A 16,912-nucleotide genomic window follows, 5' to 3' on the forward strand; every position below is an offset into this window, starting at 1 on the left:
CAACAGATATCATTTTTTTATTTATTTTTATCAAATTTATCATAAGCGACCTTCTTCTTAGCCATCGAAGTCTTCACAGCCTTCTCAAAAAGGAAGGAAAATAAACTTAAATACCCAGAGAAAAACTAGATATAGAGCTTTGAGGCCAAAAATGGTGTGTCAAAACTGAAGAAAACCCTAAGATTTACCGGAAAGAAGCCTACAAATTCTACAAACCCATAGATTTATTAGAATAAGCAGAGGACAGAGACAAAAGGGGCCTTTGTCAAGGGCAGTGGTTTAAAAACCAAATTAGTGGCCAGGATCGGGCACCCCAAAATCCCATCCGGATCGAGAATCAGCCAAATTAGTAGGATTAAGCCTTAAAAAAATCCAAAAAAAGTATTAAAATTCATTATAGATATTGTTTTTTAGGAATTTAATAAGAAATGAGGGTACTACATTATTAACTTTCATTTTCTTCATCAATATGTGAACATTGAAATGTTCTTTTACTGTATGAACTTATGTTAACCATTAAATTTATATCACAAAAAATAAAAATTATAGAATTATCATAGATGAAGTATATAATCATATATGACTACAATAAGAATAGATTAAAACGATGAAAAAATGACCACCAAAATATCAAATCGGTCGGATTCAGCCTTAAAAATTTTTTAAAAAAATATTAAAAATGATTATAAATGTTGTTTTTTAGGAATCCAATAAGAAATGAGAGTGCTATATTAATAACTTTTTATTTTTTTTCATCAATATGCGAATATTAGGATGTTCTTTTCCTGTATGAAGATTCTTATCAACCATTTATTAAAACCTAACTAAATACAATATTATACATTGAAATTAGAATTATTGGTTTGTATTTTATTATTTTATCATCATTTTACTATATAAATAATAATAAATTTGAAATTCGTCTTATAATATCATCTAATTTAAAAATCTAATTTACAACTACAACAAAAAATAATATATTGCATAATTTTTAATGTAAATAAATTAATATATAAAATACCAGATTTGATTATCTTTGTAATTAGTATAATTATTAATTACAATATTATAATAAATGTGATTAAAAAACAAGGGTATGACCCTCACAAATAAATAAATATAATGTATAATAATTAGTGTTGATATAAATATAGAATTTATTAACATAAATTTGCAATCATATTTTAATAAAATTAGAAAAATAAATAAAGAAATTTATGTTTGCAATGTGAGATAATTGATAAAGCAACTTGAAATAAATTCTAAAGCTGTATGAGCTAGTATTATTTTTCTCTCTTAAAATATCTCATAAACTAATATTTTTTTTAATGATCTATAACCTAGTATTATAATTATTTTTTGTTTCTTTTAATATCCTATGAGCTAGTGAAATAATTTCATATAATTATGTTAATTTTTGTAAATTATTATATGAAATTTTATTTTTGTAATTATATATAATTAAAGATTAATTATATGTACTTTATGTTTGTATATTATAAAAATAAAAAATAAAATAAAAATTATTAATCTTATAAATATTAAATATTAAAAATAAATAAATATTATTAATCTTAAAAATAACTATACACCATTTCATTTGTCCTTATATGAGAGAGAAAGATTTATTTATGGAACACACATATCCCTACTTAATACGAACACTATATATAATTTGGAACAAATTGTAACTATTGTTTAAAAATAAAGTGCACGCTTTTGTAGCAATGTTGGGCTATAGAAATAGTCCCACATCGAAGTGATATGGGACAAAGTAAACATATATAACCAATTGCAGAGCAAAATCAACACCAATCGGGTTGAAGCTGGGGTCAAGTGCATGGATGTGTATGGCTGACATAAATAGTCACGGTTCCTGACGTTAGTGTGGGAATGGTAGCGTTTTTATATTATTAAAGACGTTAGTATGGTAATGGTAGTGTTTTTATATTATTAAAGTAGTACGGATGGGTCGGACCCCGTTTTTTCGTTTGAACCGGAACGGTGTAGCCTATATCTTATCTGGATTACCCGATTTTGGATCGGATTATAACGGAACGACGTAGCCTATATCCGATCAGGACGCTCGATTATGGATCGAATCGATAATTTTTAAACCACTGATTAAAATGAAAATAGAAACGCATCATGAATATGGGGAGACAAGGGGAAAATGGTGTTTTTATTGAAACACATCATGAATATGGGGAGACAAGAGGAAAATGGTGTTTAAAATGGTACGGATGGGTCGGACCCTGCTTTTTCGTTTGAACAGGAACGGCGTAGCTTATATCTGATCCGAATCGCTTGATTCCGGATCGGATCGACGATTTTAAGGAAGCTTAAGTTTCATACTTTTGGATATCAGGGCAACCTAGAGTGTACTAGCCATTGGTTCCCCAAATTTAATGATATTAAAGAAAACTTGTGAAAACTTTCATACCACCCAGAAAACCATTTTTTTTTTTTGTGGTGAGGGAGAAGAGAGAGGAGTCCTAAAAGTTCATAGTGAGAGAGAAGTAGGGTTAAAAGTAGTTAAACCGACATGTCCAATATCATCGAAATGGGCAAAGTTGAAAAAACAGATATATGTGTAATAATGAAAAGTTTTCGATATTTTGATAATAATAGTAAATAAAATAGATATTTATATAATTTTCCCTATATAATAATATGTGAGCAAGTATTTAACATGTATACGAGTATTAGCGTATCAAAATTAGCTATTAAGTCATTACACCTCTATACATCATTTATATAACCTTGAGATAACTGGCGATGACAAAGGCTACCAAGGAGTGTCAAAGTTATCGGAAATAAATGTCATGTCCATGGTGTGTTTGGACAAATTGAAAAGTACATGCATGCGTGACCATGTTACCTAGGTAAAAATGAACAGGGATGAGAGCCTTGATAGCAAAAAATATTCAATAATGCTATTCACTATTAACATAAAATGCCATAATCATTCTTAACTCTTAGATGTGAAATCGAATAATTTGAAAGTTTGATATTTGCATGCTCAAAATCTAAGTAAAATTTATTTGAAATTTTGCTCCACATCCTTAGCCATTCAATTTAATATGTTATAGCTAGAAGTGATTGCGACTTCTTATACTAGATACAAATAATCTTATAGAATAATATCTTTCAATAAAATTTATCATGAATATACGTTTGTTGCAAATTTCAGTACCATACACGATGGCTATTGGGAGGATGCATCCGCATCCCATTGAGCATGGTTCGGGAGCTGATCCGGATATCCACGATGGACAATAGGAACAATTGGGATCATCCTAGTCGCCCATCCTAGGTGGCCTTTGGTGGATGTAGGTTTGCGGACTGTTATAAGATACATGATAAGCGTAATATGTTTATTTATTTATTTGTTAGAATTGTATATATCAAGAAGGTTTAAAAAAAGAGATCAGTGATCCAGATCAGGCACTTTAAAAACCATATCGGATCGGTAGATTTGCAATTCGAAGCAGAGAGTTTGCTGGATCTTTAGTTTTTGCCTTAAAAAAGTTCAAAAAATGACTATTTCTTTTTTAAAAAAAGTGTTTTTTAAATTTCAAAAAAATGGGGGTGTTACATTATGTATTTTCATTATTTGCAAAAATACGCAATATTGAGATATTGTTTCTGTTTGTATAATTATTTATTATAATATTTTAATATTGTGGCAAAATGATTCAAAGAAATATGAAAAACACTTCTACATTATAATATTACCAAAATAACACCATTGGTAATGTGAAATTAGTATCATATCCAACATTTACTAATTCCTTTTATTCATCCGAAATTATTACTACCTAACTAACTATAATATTATATACTGGAATTAGAATTATTGGGTTATATTTTATAATTATTTTATTATATGAATAAGAATAAATTTAAACTTTGTCTTATAATATCATCTAATCTAAAAAATTTCATTTACAACTATAGTAAAAAATAAATTAATAAATAAAATACAAGATTTGGTTATAGAATATATAATTATTAATTATGATATTATAATAAATATGATTAAAAAATAGAAAACATTTCCATATCATATGATTAAAAATAAAAATAAAACCTCTTATAAGTTTCAATATTATGACATTAAAAAAATGTTCAAAAAACGATTTTTCTCTAAAAAAAAAAAGAAGGAAAATAATGATATCAAAATTCAAAAAATTGAATCACACACCATATGCATCAATAAACTATATTCATTAAAAGCCCTATTTTTTTAAAAAATAATTAAATTTTAAAACTCGATTTCCCAAAATCCCCAAAATCGGCCCACATTATGGCCCAAAATCTATGGTCTTTTCGATTTCAATTCATTGTAACGGATCTGTAATATGGAACTGAGGTTCACTACGATCATTTTTAATAAAATTTCAAGACAGTTGGTTCAAATTTGAGGAAGAATCGATTGGTACGGCGGAACCCTAAAATATGTTGTACCTTCGTGCAAAAAAAATAAGTATATAGAAAAAAAATTTAAATACACCTGACTTATATGAGAACTAATCTTTATGGATCATGAACCCCACTGAAATTGGATCAAAATCGACCCAAAATGCACCAATGTCTTCAATTTTACTTAATTATTAAAATTTCAAGAACTTTTCGGTTTCTTGCCAAATGGATGGGGAATCCTAATTTAAGCGAACAAATATGAGTTAGAATACTGTATAAGATTCAATTATCTTCAAATAGAAACATATTTCATAAGATTTAATTGCAAAACAATGCTAAAATTTCAAGGAAGGCAGATTTGTACAAAACCTTCAAAAAACCCCTTTTCTCAATTCACAAATCTCAGATTGTTATTCATAATCAATTATAATCATTTTTCATTGATTCCATAGCAATAGTTCTCTAAAAAAGTGTCGCCAGTAGATAAAAAATCGATTAAATAATAAAAAACCCATGAACAAAATACATTTTTCGTGGTTGGAAAGTGTAATTACCGATTCCACTCTAGCAAATCAGTAATACGCTACAATGGAATTACCGTTTCTAGAGGTGACACTGCCGATATATTGCAGAAACCAGTTCAGGTAGAACGTTTCCCGATCCGGCCTGAGAACATTTTTGTTACAAATATTTCATGGTTACCCCTAACCACTAGAGCATTTTAATTTTATTGGAAACGGCATAGGCACCATTGTCCTCTCTCCTCATGCTGGTAGGTGGCGAAGGTAGGTGTGCTTATTACTTGTGTGTGAGAGAGAGAGATGTTTTCAGCAGTCCATCTATAATATAACTTATGGAATGATGTCATTTTAGGTTGTAAAAAACAGATACTTATCTTTTGGTGATTAGTCTTTCTTTATAGAAAAAACTTATAGTTCACAATATTGAATGAAACCCACAATAATTAAAGAATTGTATACAAAGATGAATATATAAGAATGGACAAAAAATATATATCATGATAAGATTGTAAGAATTTGTATTTGATTTAGAAGTGTAATCAATAATAGTTTGTCTATTTAAAAAACATAGAAGTATGAAAAATCCTTTTGTTTCCTTAACCTTCTAGAAGTAGTTCTTCGATTCTTTGTTAATTTTCTTCTAATTATATTTGAAGTATATAAGGGTGAGGTTTGTATAGTGCTCAGGCTCTAATTAGAGCCTACATTCAAATAGTATCGAGAAATGTGGTTTCACTAATAGAAATATTTGTGATAGCCTTAAAATATGTTTTCATGTTTATTTATAAAGTTTAAAGATTAAAAATAGCGTAGATAGACCGATCTATGAAAACTAGAAAATTTTAAAAATTGACAGTCAAAAAATATATAATAAAATATACTATTTTTAAAACTTGAAATCCAAATTTTTCTCGTGTCCATATATCTTGAGGTCGAGATAATCAATTTGAAGATATTTGAGCATCAAAACAACAATTTTTAATAAAATTTTTGAAGTAAGCTCAAATTTGATTGTTTAGAGCCTAGGCTCTATATAAACTTTTCCGAATGGATAAAAATTGTATGTCATTAGAATCGAATTTATTGGCGATAACAAAACCTTATCTCATAGCAATCCAATTGTGGGCAATAAATGTGACACTAATCCTTGATGGTAAGAATTTCCATTTGATCCGGAAGTACAAGCAAGAATATTTTGGCAATTTTAAAAAAAAAAAAGTAGGAAAATATTTTCGTTTCCTTCTTCTAGAAGTAGTTCTTCCATTTTTTTTGTTAATTTTCTTATAATTATATTTGAATTATAATTAGCCATTATGCATCCATTAATTTGTCATAATTATAATTAACTCTATTATTAATTGGTAAAAATCATCAAAATATTGTGCAATGATTCACGTGTCAAGTTCTTGATATGCTAGGTAATAATTCAATTTTTTAGATTATTGGGGTGTTATAGAATTTTAGGAAAAGTTAAGGGTAGTTGTTCGTTTAGGAGATAAGGATGTGTTCGTTTTATATTTTCGGGAGCCCAATTATTTATTTTCTTGAGCAACAAGAAAATTAAAATATTTTTTTCATATTTCAAAAATTAAAATATCTTTTCAATATTTGAAATATGCCATTCTAAAGACAATATCTCTTTCTTAACCTACAAGAAATAAAATTGGAAATATTTTATTTAAAGAATTCCTTTATTTATGCTTTGGCAGCTATAAATACCCATGTCTGAATTCTTGAGATCCCCATTAGAGTTCCTTAGTTCCTCTCCGTCTTTCTCTTTCTAAAACCCTTTCTCTCTCTCTAAACGTTTCCTGAGTTTTAATCGTTTCCTGAGTTTGAATCCGCCATGGCTCATCAAGCAGAGTCCTCAGATTCGTACGTATTCCTTCTCTCTCTCTATCTTGCCCTCTATCCCTCTCTTCCTGTACCTACTTTTTCCCTTTCTTCTCTCTCGGGTTACTTTCGTTCTGATTCTTATTCTTATTCTTATTCTTATTCTTCTAGAGTTACTGTTTCTTTCTGCAATGTTGATCTTGTTTTTGATTTTATGGCGTATTGTTTTTTGGATTGTGAATTGGGGGTAGGGGGTGATTGATAGTTTGTTTTGGTTGTGGAATTGCAGGAAGGGGACAAAGAGGGATTTTAGCACTGCGATCCTCGAAAGGAAGAAAGCAGCGAATCGATTGATTGTGGATGAAGCTATCAATGATGACAATTCGGTGGTTTCTATGCACCCTGATACAATGGAGAAGTTGCAGCTCTTCAGAGGCGATACAATTCTCATTAAGGTATACATTCTCAGGTCTAGGGTTTTTGTTAATTAGTATTTTGTGACTTAATTAGGGTTTTCGTATTTTGTAGTTTTGGTAAAATTGGGGTCTTTGGATAATTGACTTTTCTCTGTTCTAATTAGGGTTTTGGTATTTGGTAGCTTTTGGTAAAATTGGGGTCTTTGGATAATTGACGTTTTTCTATTTTTATAGTTCGTTTGAAATCTTAAGTGTTCTGGCGTTTCTAAAATAATGATGAGATATTGGGTTTCTGGTAATTACTATTGTTTCTTTTTCTTAGTTTTGTTTCCTCTACAACTTATTGGGTTTTAGTGATTCTTTTCTAAGTTGGCTTGTATATCGGATTGTACACAATCTCTCTGTGGATTCTTGTTGTATTGTGAATTCGTCTTTGATTTGAAATCGTATTAAATTTAAAACGGTTTTGTTTTATTAATCTGAATTCCCTGTACCTGTTCTACCACCCAAACCTCTCTCTGTGACCTCCCGATTTTATCATGTAGTTTGCCCTTTCGTTTGAGGAATATGATTTGTTGGGTTGTAATTATATTCTCTCTCGAGCAAGCTTTATTTCATAGGTTTATTCTGTATTTCTTTTTGATAAAATATAATATTTTGTTTTAACCAATTGGATTTCATAGTTATATTTTGCGGTGTTCGTGTGATTATTTGGTGGTAATTATACTCTCTCTCTCTCTCTCTCTCTTCACCTCCTTCCCCGGGGCCATTTAAAGAAACACCTCCCCCCCCCCCCCCCCCCCCCCTGCCCGCCCCTTCACTATAAGAGAGAGAGAGAAAAAAAAAAAACTGAATTTTGAGTGTTTCCATCTTAATATTGTTGTCCAAAAAAAAAAAAAAAAACATGTTCTGAATGTTGTTGTACTTTTTTTCTAGGGTAAGAAGAGGAGGGATACAATCTGCATTGCTTTGGCTGACGAGACCTGTGATGAGCCTAAGATCAGGATGAACAAAGTTGTGAGGTCCAATCTTAGGGTTCGTCTTGGGGATGTGGTTTCAGTGCACCAGTGCCCAGATGTTAAGTATGGGAAGCGTGTCCATATTCTACCAATTGATGATACAATTGAGGGCGTTACTGGAAATCTATTTGATGCTTATCTCAAACGTGAGTTATTTTCTTCGATTATCTTTTTAAATTTTTGTTCTTGCAGCCACTTTTTGGAATAGTATAATTAGTTGTTGATATCCTTGCTCTTCGAAGTTTAGCTTGTGATTCTCTTTCATCTATCTTAATGCAAATACTTGGATTTTTCTTAGTAGTGATATTTAGTTAGAATGATTTTCAAATGTGACAATATTGCTCGTATTTCTTCCCTTTCATAGGGTTAAATCGTTGTACCTTTTTTTATTATTGAATATTTACTAAAAATCTATGATAAATGTACTGTATTTTGTGTTTCATGGCCTGTAAGTCTTCCTGTTTTTTCTTCTCTATATCGTGGTTTTCTTTTACTTTTCTGTCCTCTATTGCTTCCGACGAAATAAGAGCGAGTCTTCATCTTGCATGTAACATATGACTACTACGCATTCCTGATGTAGCTATAGTGTACTGGTCTATTTTGCTGATTTCCATTGGCAAGCTTAGATGCACTTGTGATTCCCCATTGCTGTCCCTCCACAACCTACCTAATTGACTCCCATTTGTTCCTTCATTATTGGAATTTCATTTAATGCTTTTTGTGCCTAATTGTTGACCTTTCAGAGAATGTTATTGAAGTCTAACCATTGTAATCCAGAAGCCTCTATCCTTTCATTAGTGGCTGCGTACTTCTTACCTGTTGCCAGTTTCAAAAATATTGTCTGCGCATTATTTTTCTAGTATTCTGTCATCACCATTCTTTTAACTTCGTGTTGCTTTTTCCAAGAAAGTTGCCCTTTTTCAATTTGTGCAATGATTTAGTTTAACTGCTGCTTATGAATGTTTTTGCTTTCTTATATGGAATTTTATGTTCTGTAAGTTTTAAATTAAATTCATCAAGCAACGCTGGGGTTTAATATGAGCATAAATGGTTGGATGTCTTCTTCATAACTTCCACTATATTCTCATTACAACTTCACAATATGCAACAAGTGATTTAACTAAAAACTATTTATTTTGTTCCTGACTTGATGCTTTTCTTGAGCTTCACTACTGTTGTATCTTCTAGAGAAAATCTTCAATAATACATTGGCGTATGAATGCTACCAATTAATCACATGGAATTATGATTCAATCTTGCAGCCAGATATATTTTTGAAAACATTAGTTAATTTTTAAGTATTCTTCACGTTTCCTTCTGACAGTGATTAAAGGCCTGGATTCAGGCTCAGACTTACCAGAGTCTTGAGCCTGAGTCAAAGTCTCGACCGAGTCTCCTCTGATTCGTATCAGACTTGTCCAAGTGACTCGGCGAGTCTGAGCTGAGGTCTTGAATCCCTGGCTGATGTTCTTATCACGTTGAAACATAATACTGATATACATATTGCATTGTTGAAAATCCGTACTTTTGTAAGGGTTTGAGAACTGCGTCTGCACACTCACAACGAAAGAAGAAGATGAAAAATAAATAAAATCGAAGTCACAACGAAAGAAAAAGATGAAAAATAAATAAAATGAAAGGCACTTAGAAACCAAGGACTGCTACAATGTGCCGATCTGAGTTTCATTCTCCTCTCTTCTTTCTCTGAGTAACACCATTTCTTTGAAGTGTATTAACTCAAGTTATTTTATGTTCTCGAACAATCTTCGAACATACTGCTGCTGTTTTGTTTGGGTTTTAATTTGGCCTGAACTTTTCCCATGTTTTGGATGGTTCAAATTGAACCTTGAATGATTTATGTTGTTTTTCTTTTTATTGTGGATTTATTTCTTTCAAATTAATAGACATGCTGTTCGTTCTGATTTGGAGTTCAATAAATCTTGTGATATGAAGAACTCATTTAGTTGGTTAAATTTATGCAGCTTATTTCTTGGAGGCATATCGTCCAGTAAGGAAAGGAGATCTTTTCCTTGTTAGGGGTGGTATGAGGAGTGTGGAATTCAAAGTGATTGAGACCGACCCTGCAGAGTATTGTGTGGTTTCTCCAGATACTGAGATCTTTTGTGAAGGGGAGCCTGTAAAAAGGGAGGATGAGGAGAGACTTGATGAAGTTGGTTATGATGATGTTGGTGGTGTTAGGAAACAAATGGCTCAGATTAGGGAATTGGTTGAGCTTCCTTTGAGGCATCCACAACTATTCAAATCTATTGGTGTGAAACCACCGAAGGGTATCCTCCTTTATGGGCCTCCTGGTTCAGGGAAAACCTTGATAGCAAGGGCAGTCGCCAATGAAACTGGTGCATTCTTCTTCTGTATCAATGGGCCTGAGATCATGTCCAAACTAGCTGGGGAGAGTGAAAGCAATCTTAGGAAGGCTTTTGAAGAAGCGGAGAAGAATGCGCCATCTATAATATTCATCGACGAGATAGACTCCATAGCTCCTAAGAGAGAGAAAACCCATGGTGAAGTTGAGAGGAGAATTGTTTCTCAGCTTCTTACACTTATGGATGGGCTAAAATCTCGTGCTCATGTTATTGTCATTGGAGCCACGAACAGGCCAAACAGTATTGACCCTGCTCTGAGAAGGTTTGGAAGGTTTGATAGGGAAATTGACATTGGTGTTCCTGATGAAATTGGGCGGCTTGAGGTGCTTCGCATCCACACCAAGAACATGAAGCTTGCTGAAGATGTAACCAATTTTGCCACCAACTTGTTTTTTTGTTTTTATTTATAGTTGATCTTACTATACATGGTTTGTCATTGGGACATCTTCTGTCAATTCCAATGACTTATGGTGGTGAGCACCTGGATGAATGTCCTGGAGGGCCCACTTTTTTAAGTCCAACTTCATTGGGACTGATGGCTAGTTTTTGTTTTGCATATTTGGAATTGGGAATATCTGATTCGTTATGGTCCCACAGGTTGATCTGGAGAGAATCGCCAAGGATACTCATGGATATGTCGGAGCTGATCTTGCAGCTTTGTGCACTGAGGCTGCTCTCCAATGCATTAGGGAGAAGATGGATATAATTGACTTGGAAGACGAAACCATTGATGCAGAAATACTCAATTCAATGGCTGTTACTGATGAGCACTTCAAGACTGCTCTCGGGACAAGCAACCCATCTGCCCTTCGTGAAACAGTGAGTGGATCTTGAGCTCCTATATTTTTTCAAATTTTATGGTCATTTAGATAATACCCCTTATGCTGGCATATCCCTAGTTTTAGGCCCCTGACCGTCTGATTTCCTTGAATAGGTTGTTGAGGTACCCAATGTGAGTTGGGAAGACATTGGTGGTCTGGAGAACGTCAAGAGAGAGCTGCAAGAGGTAAAACACCTCCCTTCATAACATTTGTCTTTAGTCATACTTGTGGGTCACCTTGTCACTTGTGTTTTCTATAAGTTGCTTGCCATATTTTAGTTGTCATGTTTAATCTTATCACACACTTTTTGGAGAACTTATTTTAGTTTATAACTTCTATATAATTAATTCCATTTCTTATGGGATTGTTAGACTGTTCAATATCCTGTGGAGCATCCAGAGAAGTTTGAGAAGTTTGGAATGTCACCTTCGAAGGGGGTTCTTTTCTATGGACCTCCTGGCTGCGGTAAGACCCTACTTGCCAAGGCCATTGCCAATGAATGCCAAGCCAACTTTATTAGTGTCAAGGGTCCCGAGCTGCTTACGATGTGGTTTGGAGAGAGTGAAGCTAATGTGCGGGAAATCTTTGACAAGGCCCGCCAGTCTGCCCCTTGTGTCCTCTTCTTTGATGAGTTGGATTCCATTGCTACTCAGGTATGCCCTACTCTTAAGAAAACCTGCGTTTTGGATCCAGTTGTTTGTGGTGTCATTCTGTGTATTGGTCTGAGTCAATTCATCATCTAGATAACATATCATGCCATAATGCCTTTGTCTCAGTTTTGTGGTGGCTAGTTTATAACTAGGGTAGTTTCAAATTTTGGCTTAGTTCATTTGAATTACTGGGGTAGTTATTTTGGTATTGACTGTTCATTATTTCTTATATTTGACTGCATTATTCTTGTGAGTTCCTACGTTTCAAACTTTGTGGCCTTTCATCATCCATTTCGGACTTTCTTGTTTTATTGGTTATTCTCTGCATTTCGTCCCATCACATGTATGTTAGACTGTTCAAAATATATTTTGATGCTCTTGTACTTGATGATTTCATGCCACTGCTTCGGCTCCTGAAACTTTACTTGCAAGTTCCTCACTTTTACTGCTCTAAAGAAACAAATGTCAGACCCTGCTCCACAATTTTTTCCTCCGGGTTTCGATAAGGTGATCTGGACCTTTTCCCCTTCAGGAGTGTTTTCGGTTCCCTCTTTTTATAAGGCTCTCATCTTGTCCTCCTTCCCCCCCCCTCCTCCTCTCCTTCCCACGTTGCTGCTAAGGCCCTGGATTCTCTGGCTCCCACTAAAATCATCTTCTTTATTTGGATTACCACCCATGAGAGGGCCTTAACCGTGGACCATCTTCAAATAAGGGGCCTACAACTACCCAACAGGTGCATCATGTGTAAGAAGAAGCTGAAACCAATGCTCATCTCTTTCTACATTGTGAGATAGCATCTTTCCTCTAGAGCTCTATCCTCCATCTTTTTGGCTGGGTTTGGGTCACTCCTCAGACTGTTCCACAGCTCCCCTTCTTACGTTTCACCCCCGTGGGCTAGATCTGGTATTATTCTTTGGAAAGCTTATGTGGCAGCCTTATTCTGGATTCTGTGGTTGGAAAGGAACCAGAGAATCTTTAGGGGAGAATTTTCTAGTCCTGTCATGCTGATGGAAAAGGTGAGATCTTTGGTCATCTTTTGGACAACCAACTCTAAACCTTTCTAAGTGCTTCTTAGTGGCGGACTTCCACCCAAATTGGAAGGCTATACTTCAGTTAAGGCCTACCTAAGTTCCCAGATCGGCCTCTTAGTTACCTCCCTCTCCAGGGTACATTAAGCTTAATTTCGATGGTTGCTCCCTGGGCAATCCTGGACCCCTCGGGTGTGGGTGGCATCTATCGCGACCATACCGGTCGCACCCTCCTCACCTTTGAGCGGTCCATCGGTAGCTCAGACTCTACCGAGGCAGAGGCAATGGCCCTCCTTCCTGGCGTTCGACACTACTGGGGAAACTCTCTGGTGATCGAAGGAGATTCTGCCAATGTTATCGCTTGAGCTTCTACCCCTACCCAGTGCCCTTGGAGGCCAGAGTCCGTGTTTGATGAAATCCAACGTAGGTGCTCCCACATGCAAATCGCTTGGAGGCATACATGGAGAGAGGCCAACTCCATCGGTGACTCTCTAGCCAAATCTGGAGCTCTGGGCTCAAATTCTGTGGACTGTCAACCGTAGATCACCTAGTTTGGTTGTGATCCTATTATAGATTTGTACTTCTGCTGCCCTGTTATGGTCTCTATTTCTGTTGCCCTGTAAAGGGTATTACTGTCCTTCACCACTCCTTGTGGGAGGGCAACCCTTGTATTTTCTTTTTACCTCAATGCAAGTAAACATTGTAAAAAAAAAACAAATGTGTGTAATTGCAGAGAGGGAGCAGCGTTGGAGATGCTGGTGGTGCAGCAGACAGGGTGTTGAATCAGCTTCTTACCGAAATGGATGGCATGTCGGCCAAGAAAACTGTCTTTATTATTGGAGCAACCAATCGGCCCGACATCATTGATCCAGCCTTGTTGAGGCCAGGTCGTCTTGATCAGTTGATATACATTCCGTTACCAGATGAGAGCTCACGCCTTCAAATCTTCAAGGCCTGCCTCCGAAAATCTCCAGTCTCTAAAGATGTTGATCTCAATGCCCTTGCTAAGTACACTCAGGGCTTCAGTGGTGCTGATATTACTGAGATTTGCCAACGTGCATGCAAGTACGCAATCCGGGAGAACATCGAGAAGGTAAAAACCTTAACCATGCTTGCATCTCTTGGCTGCATGATATCTGTTAGGCATGCAATGAATTCAGTTTTGAGTACTATTATTATTTTGGCCCAAACTAGGGATTCTCACCTCCAAATTTGTGGGTGTATGTTTTGGGTGTCCAGGATCTAGAGAGAGAGAGGCGGAGGAGAGAGAACCCAGAGGCCATGGAGGAGGATGACACGGAAGAGGTGGCGGAGATCAAGGCATGCCACTTTGAAGAATCGATGAAGTATGCTCGCCGCAGTGTGAGTGATGCTGACATTCGCAAGTACCAGACATTTGCATCCACACTCCAGCAATCGCGGGGCTTTGGCAGCGAATTCCGCTTCCCTGAGCGTCCTGATGCCTCTACGGGGGTTTCTGGTGCTGAGGCATTTGGCGTATCGGGTGGTACCGTGGACGAAGATGATCTGTATAATTGAAGAGTAAAACCAATTTCACACCCCAATGCTTGCCACCATGGGTTTTGGGGTTTGAGTGGTGGAGGTGGCGTGCTTACACATTGAAAACAGTGTCTTTCAGTTTGTTTTTAGTTTAATTTGCAACCTAAGATGGTCTCATGCCAGAGATGATATGTACTTAGAATGTTATGCACTCTTTCTTTTTGGTTTGGTTTATTATTTTGCAAGCCAACATGGATCATCGCAGGTCTTGGGACCGCTTATATTTATATGTGGATGTCTTGACTTAACATGCTAAAATTGTGATGCTTGGGAGTACTACGCCCATTTGACATAGCTTCTCAAAACCGGCCGGCCATATGAAATAAAGCCCACTTTGAAATACTATCGAGAAATGTGGTATCAATATTGAAAATCTTTGTGATAGCTTTAAAGTATATTTTCATCTCTCATTATAAAATTTTAAGCTTTAAAAATAGTGTGGATTGTGAACTAAAAAAACTTGAAAATCTGGAAAATTGACGGTCCAAAAATGCATAAAGACATTCAAATGAGCAAAGTTTTTTCAATAGAAACATTAAATGCTTTTTGTATTTTTACTTCCTTTATTAGCATTGTTTTTATTTTCTCACTAGGTGAATTTCTTTGGTCATTCAAGTAACCATATATTGCTTTTCCTCTGCCTCTACCTTACCTCTTCTACATCCACTACTTGCATATCTCTCAAAAGTGTTTTAATTTTTGAGGATGACTCCACCTTAAATTGAAATATTTGCTCCTCGATTTTCTCCATTGACCTGTTTGACAAAGAGCCTATTAGTTCATCAAGCGAAAAGACATTTAAGTCTTTAGATTCTTGACACATGATCAAATTTAGATGGCAAACATCTTAAAAAAAATTTCAACTATATTTTTTTCGAAGGATTTTGTCTTAATGATTTCATTTGATGCCCTATTGTTTTCATCCTAGCAAGAAAATCATGAATTGTCTAATTATTTTTCATAAGCAAAGTTTTAAATTCTCATCAAAATGATTAGAGTTTTGCTGTTTTATGTTATTCGTTCTTTGATACTTTTTTTGCAAAATACTCCAAGCCTCATTCGATGACGTTGCACAAGAAATCCTTGAAAAATTGACTTATGAACTGCATAATGTATGAAAAATGATGCCTTCGAACCTTTTTTTTTTTTCTCTTATCTTTGTCCTTTGGGTTGCAGTAAGTCCAGCCTTTACATAACTACTCTCAACCACACCCCATAAATCTTGAAACTGAAATATGTTTTTATTTTAATGCTCCAATGCTCATAAAATTTACCTTTGAAAATTGGAATTGATGATCGAGAAATATTTGATGGACTACTATTGTTTGCCATTTGGAATGAGCCGTAAATTTAAATAAAAATATTTAAGTTTCTATCACCTCTCTTTTGAGTTTTGCTTGTGTATTGCTAGTCCTAAATCTCCTATCCAAGCAATAAATCGCTATGCCAATGCCTATCTTGATACTACAAATTGCTATGTTCTTTCCTTTGAGTTGTACCTTGATACTACACCCTATTATGTTCTTTCCTTTGAGTTGTACTCTGATACTAGAAACTGTTATGTTCTTTCCTTTGAGTTTTGCTTCTATACTGCTGGTCTTAAATCTCCTTGTCCAAACAATAAACCTCTATACCAATGCCTATCTTTTTGGCAACTTGTACTCTGATACTAATATCTTTTTGGCAACTTGTACTCTGATACTAAAAACTGTTAGGTTATTTTTTAAAATATGTTGCTACTAGTAACACTTTTTCTCAAACAAAAGTTTTTGAATAAGCACAAGCTTAGAAAGATAAACTCAAACTAAAGGTGCCCATACATTCCATTAGGTTGTGCCTATTTAAAGGCCCCACAAACAGTTTAAAATCCACTGCACTACTAGCCACCAAGACACCACTTTGAATAACCACCCATTACTACTCATAACCTTCTATTTATATAACTACCCCGCCACAGAGAGACAGAGTAGAAGACAACTCCCACCATAATCCATAACTACCGATACAAATCCATCCACTAAAAGAGAGAGACACGCGACCCCTACTCTTAAATTTTGCATCATAGTTCAACAAGTACGATGCCATGGTTTAGAAACTCGGGTCTGCTTGGAAGTAAAACACCTCTTTTTTGGTGGAAGAATTACTTACATTAAAGCCACATATTGATTAGGAATTATGTCCCTGGGCACCAAGAGAGAATTTGTATTCTTATATGACATATGTCGAAAGGAAGAATTTGTATAAAGGTGAGGCCC

The 16,912-nt window shown here is 34.8% G+C and overlaps 1 protein-coding gene across 1 annotated transcript; it reads left to right on the forward strand.

Annotated features, from left to right (window-relative positions):
- Positions 1 to 6,690: 6,690 nt before the first annotated feature.
- LOC18426439 (cell division control protein 48 homolog D) lies at positions 6,691 to 14,915 on the forward strand. The gene is made up of 9 exons (XM_006833086.4): positions 6,691 to 6,821; positions 7,069 to 7,234; positions 8,132 to 8,360; positions 10,197 to 10,963; positions 11,196 to 11,417; positions 11,533 to 11,604; positions 11,791 to 12,072; positions 13,831 to 14,190; positions 14,337 to 14,915. Exons 1-9 carry the CDS (start codon positions 6,793 to 6,795, stop codon positions 14,634 to 14,636), a joined length of 2,427 nt encoding a protein of 808 aa, XP_006833149.1. The 5' UTR covers positions 6,691 to 6,792; the 3' UTR covers positions 14,637 to 14,915.
- Positions 14,916 to 16,912: the final 1,997 nt, after the last annotated feature.

This window comes from Amborella trichopoda, chromosome 7 (genome assembly GCF_054954075.1).
Source record: "Amborella trichopoda isolate Santa Cruz 75 chromosome 7, AtrichopodaSantaCruz75HAP2 v2.0, whole genome shotgun sequence".
Lineage (NCBI taxonomy): Eukaryota > Viridiplantae > Streptophyta > Magnoliopsida > Amborellales > Amborellaceae > Amborella > Amborella trichopoda.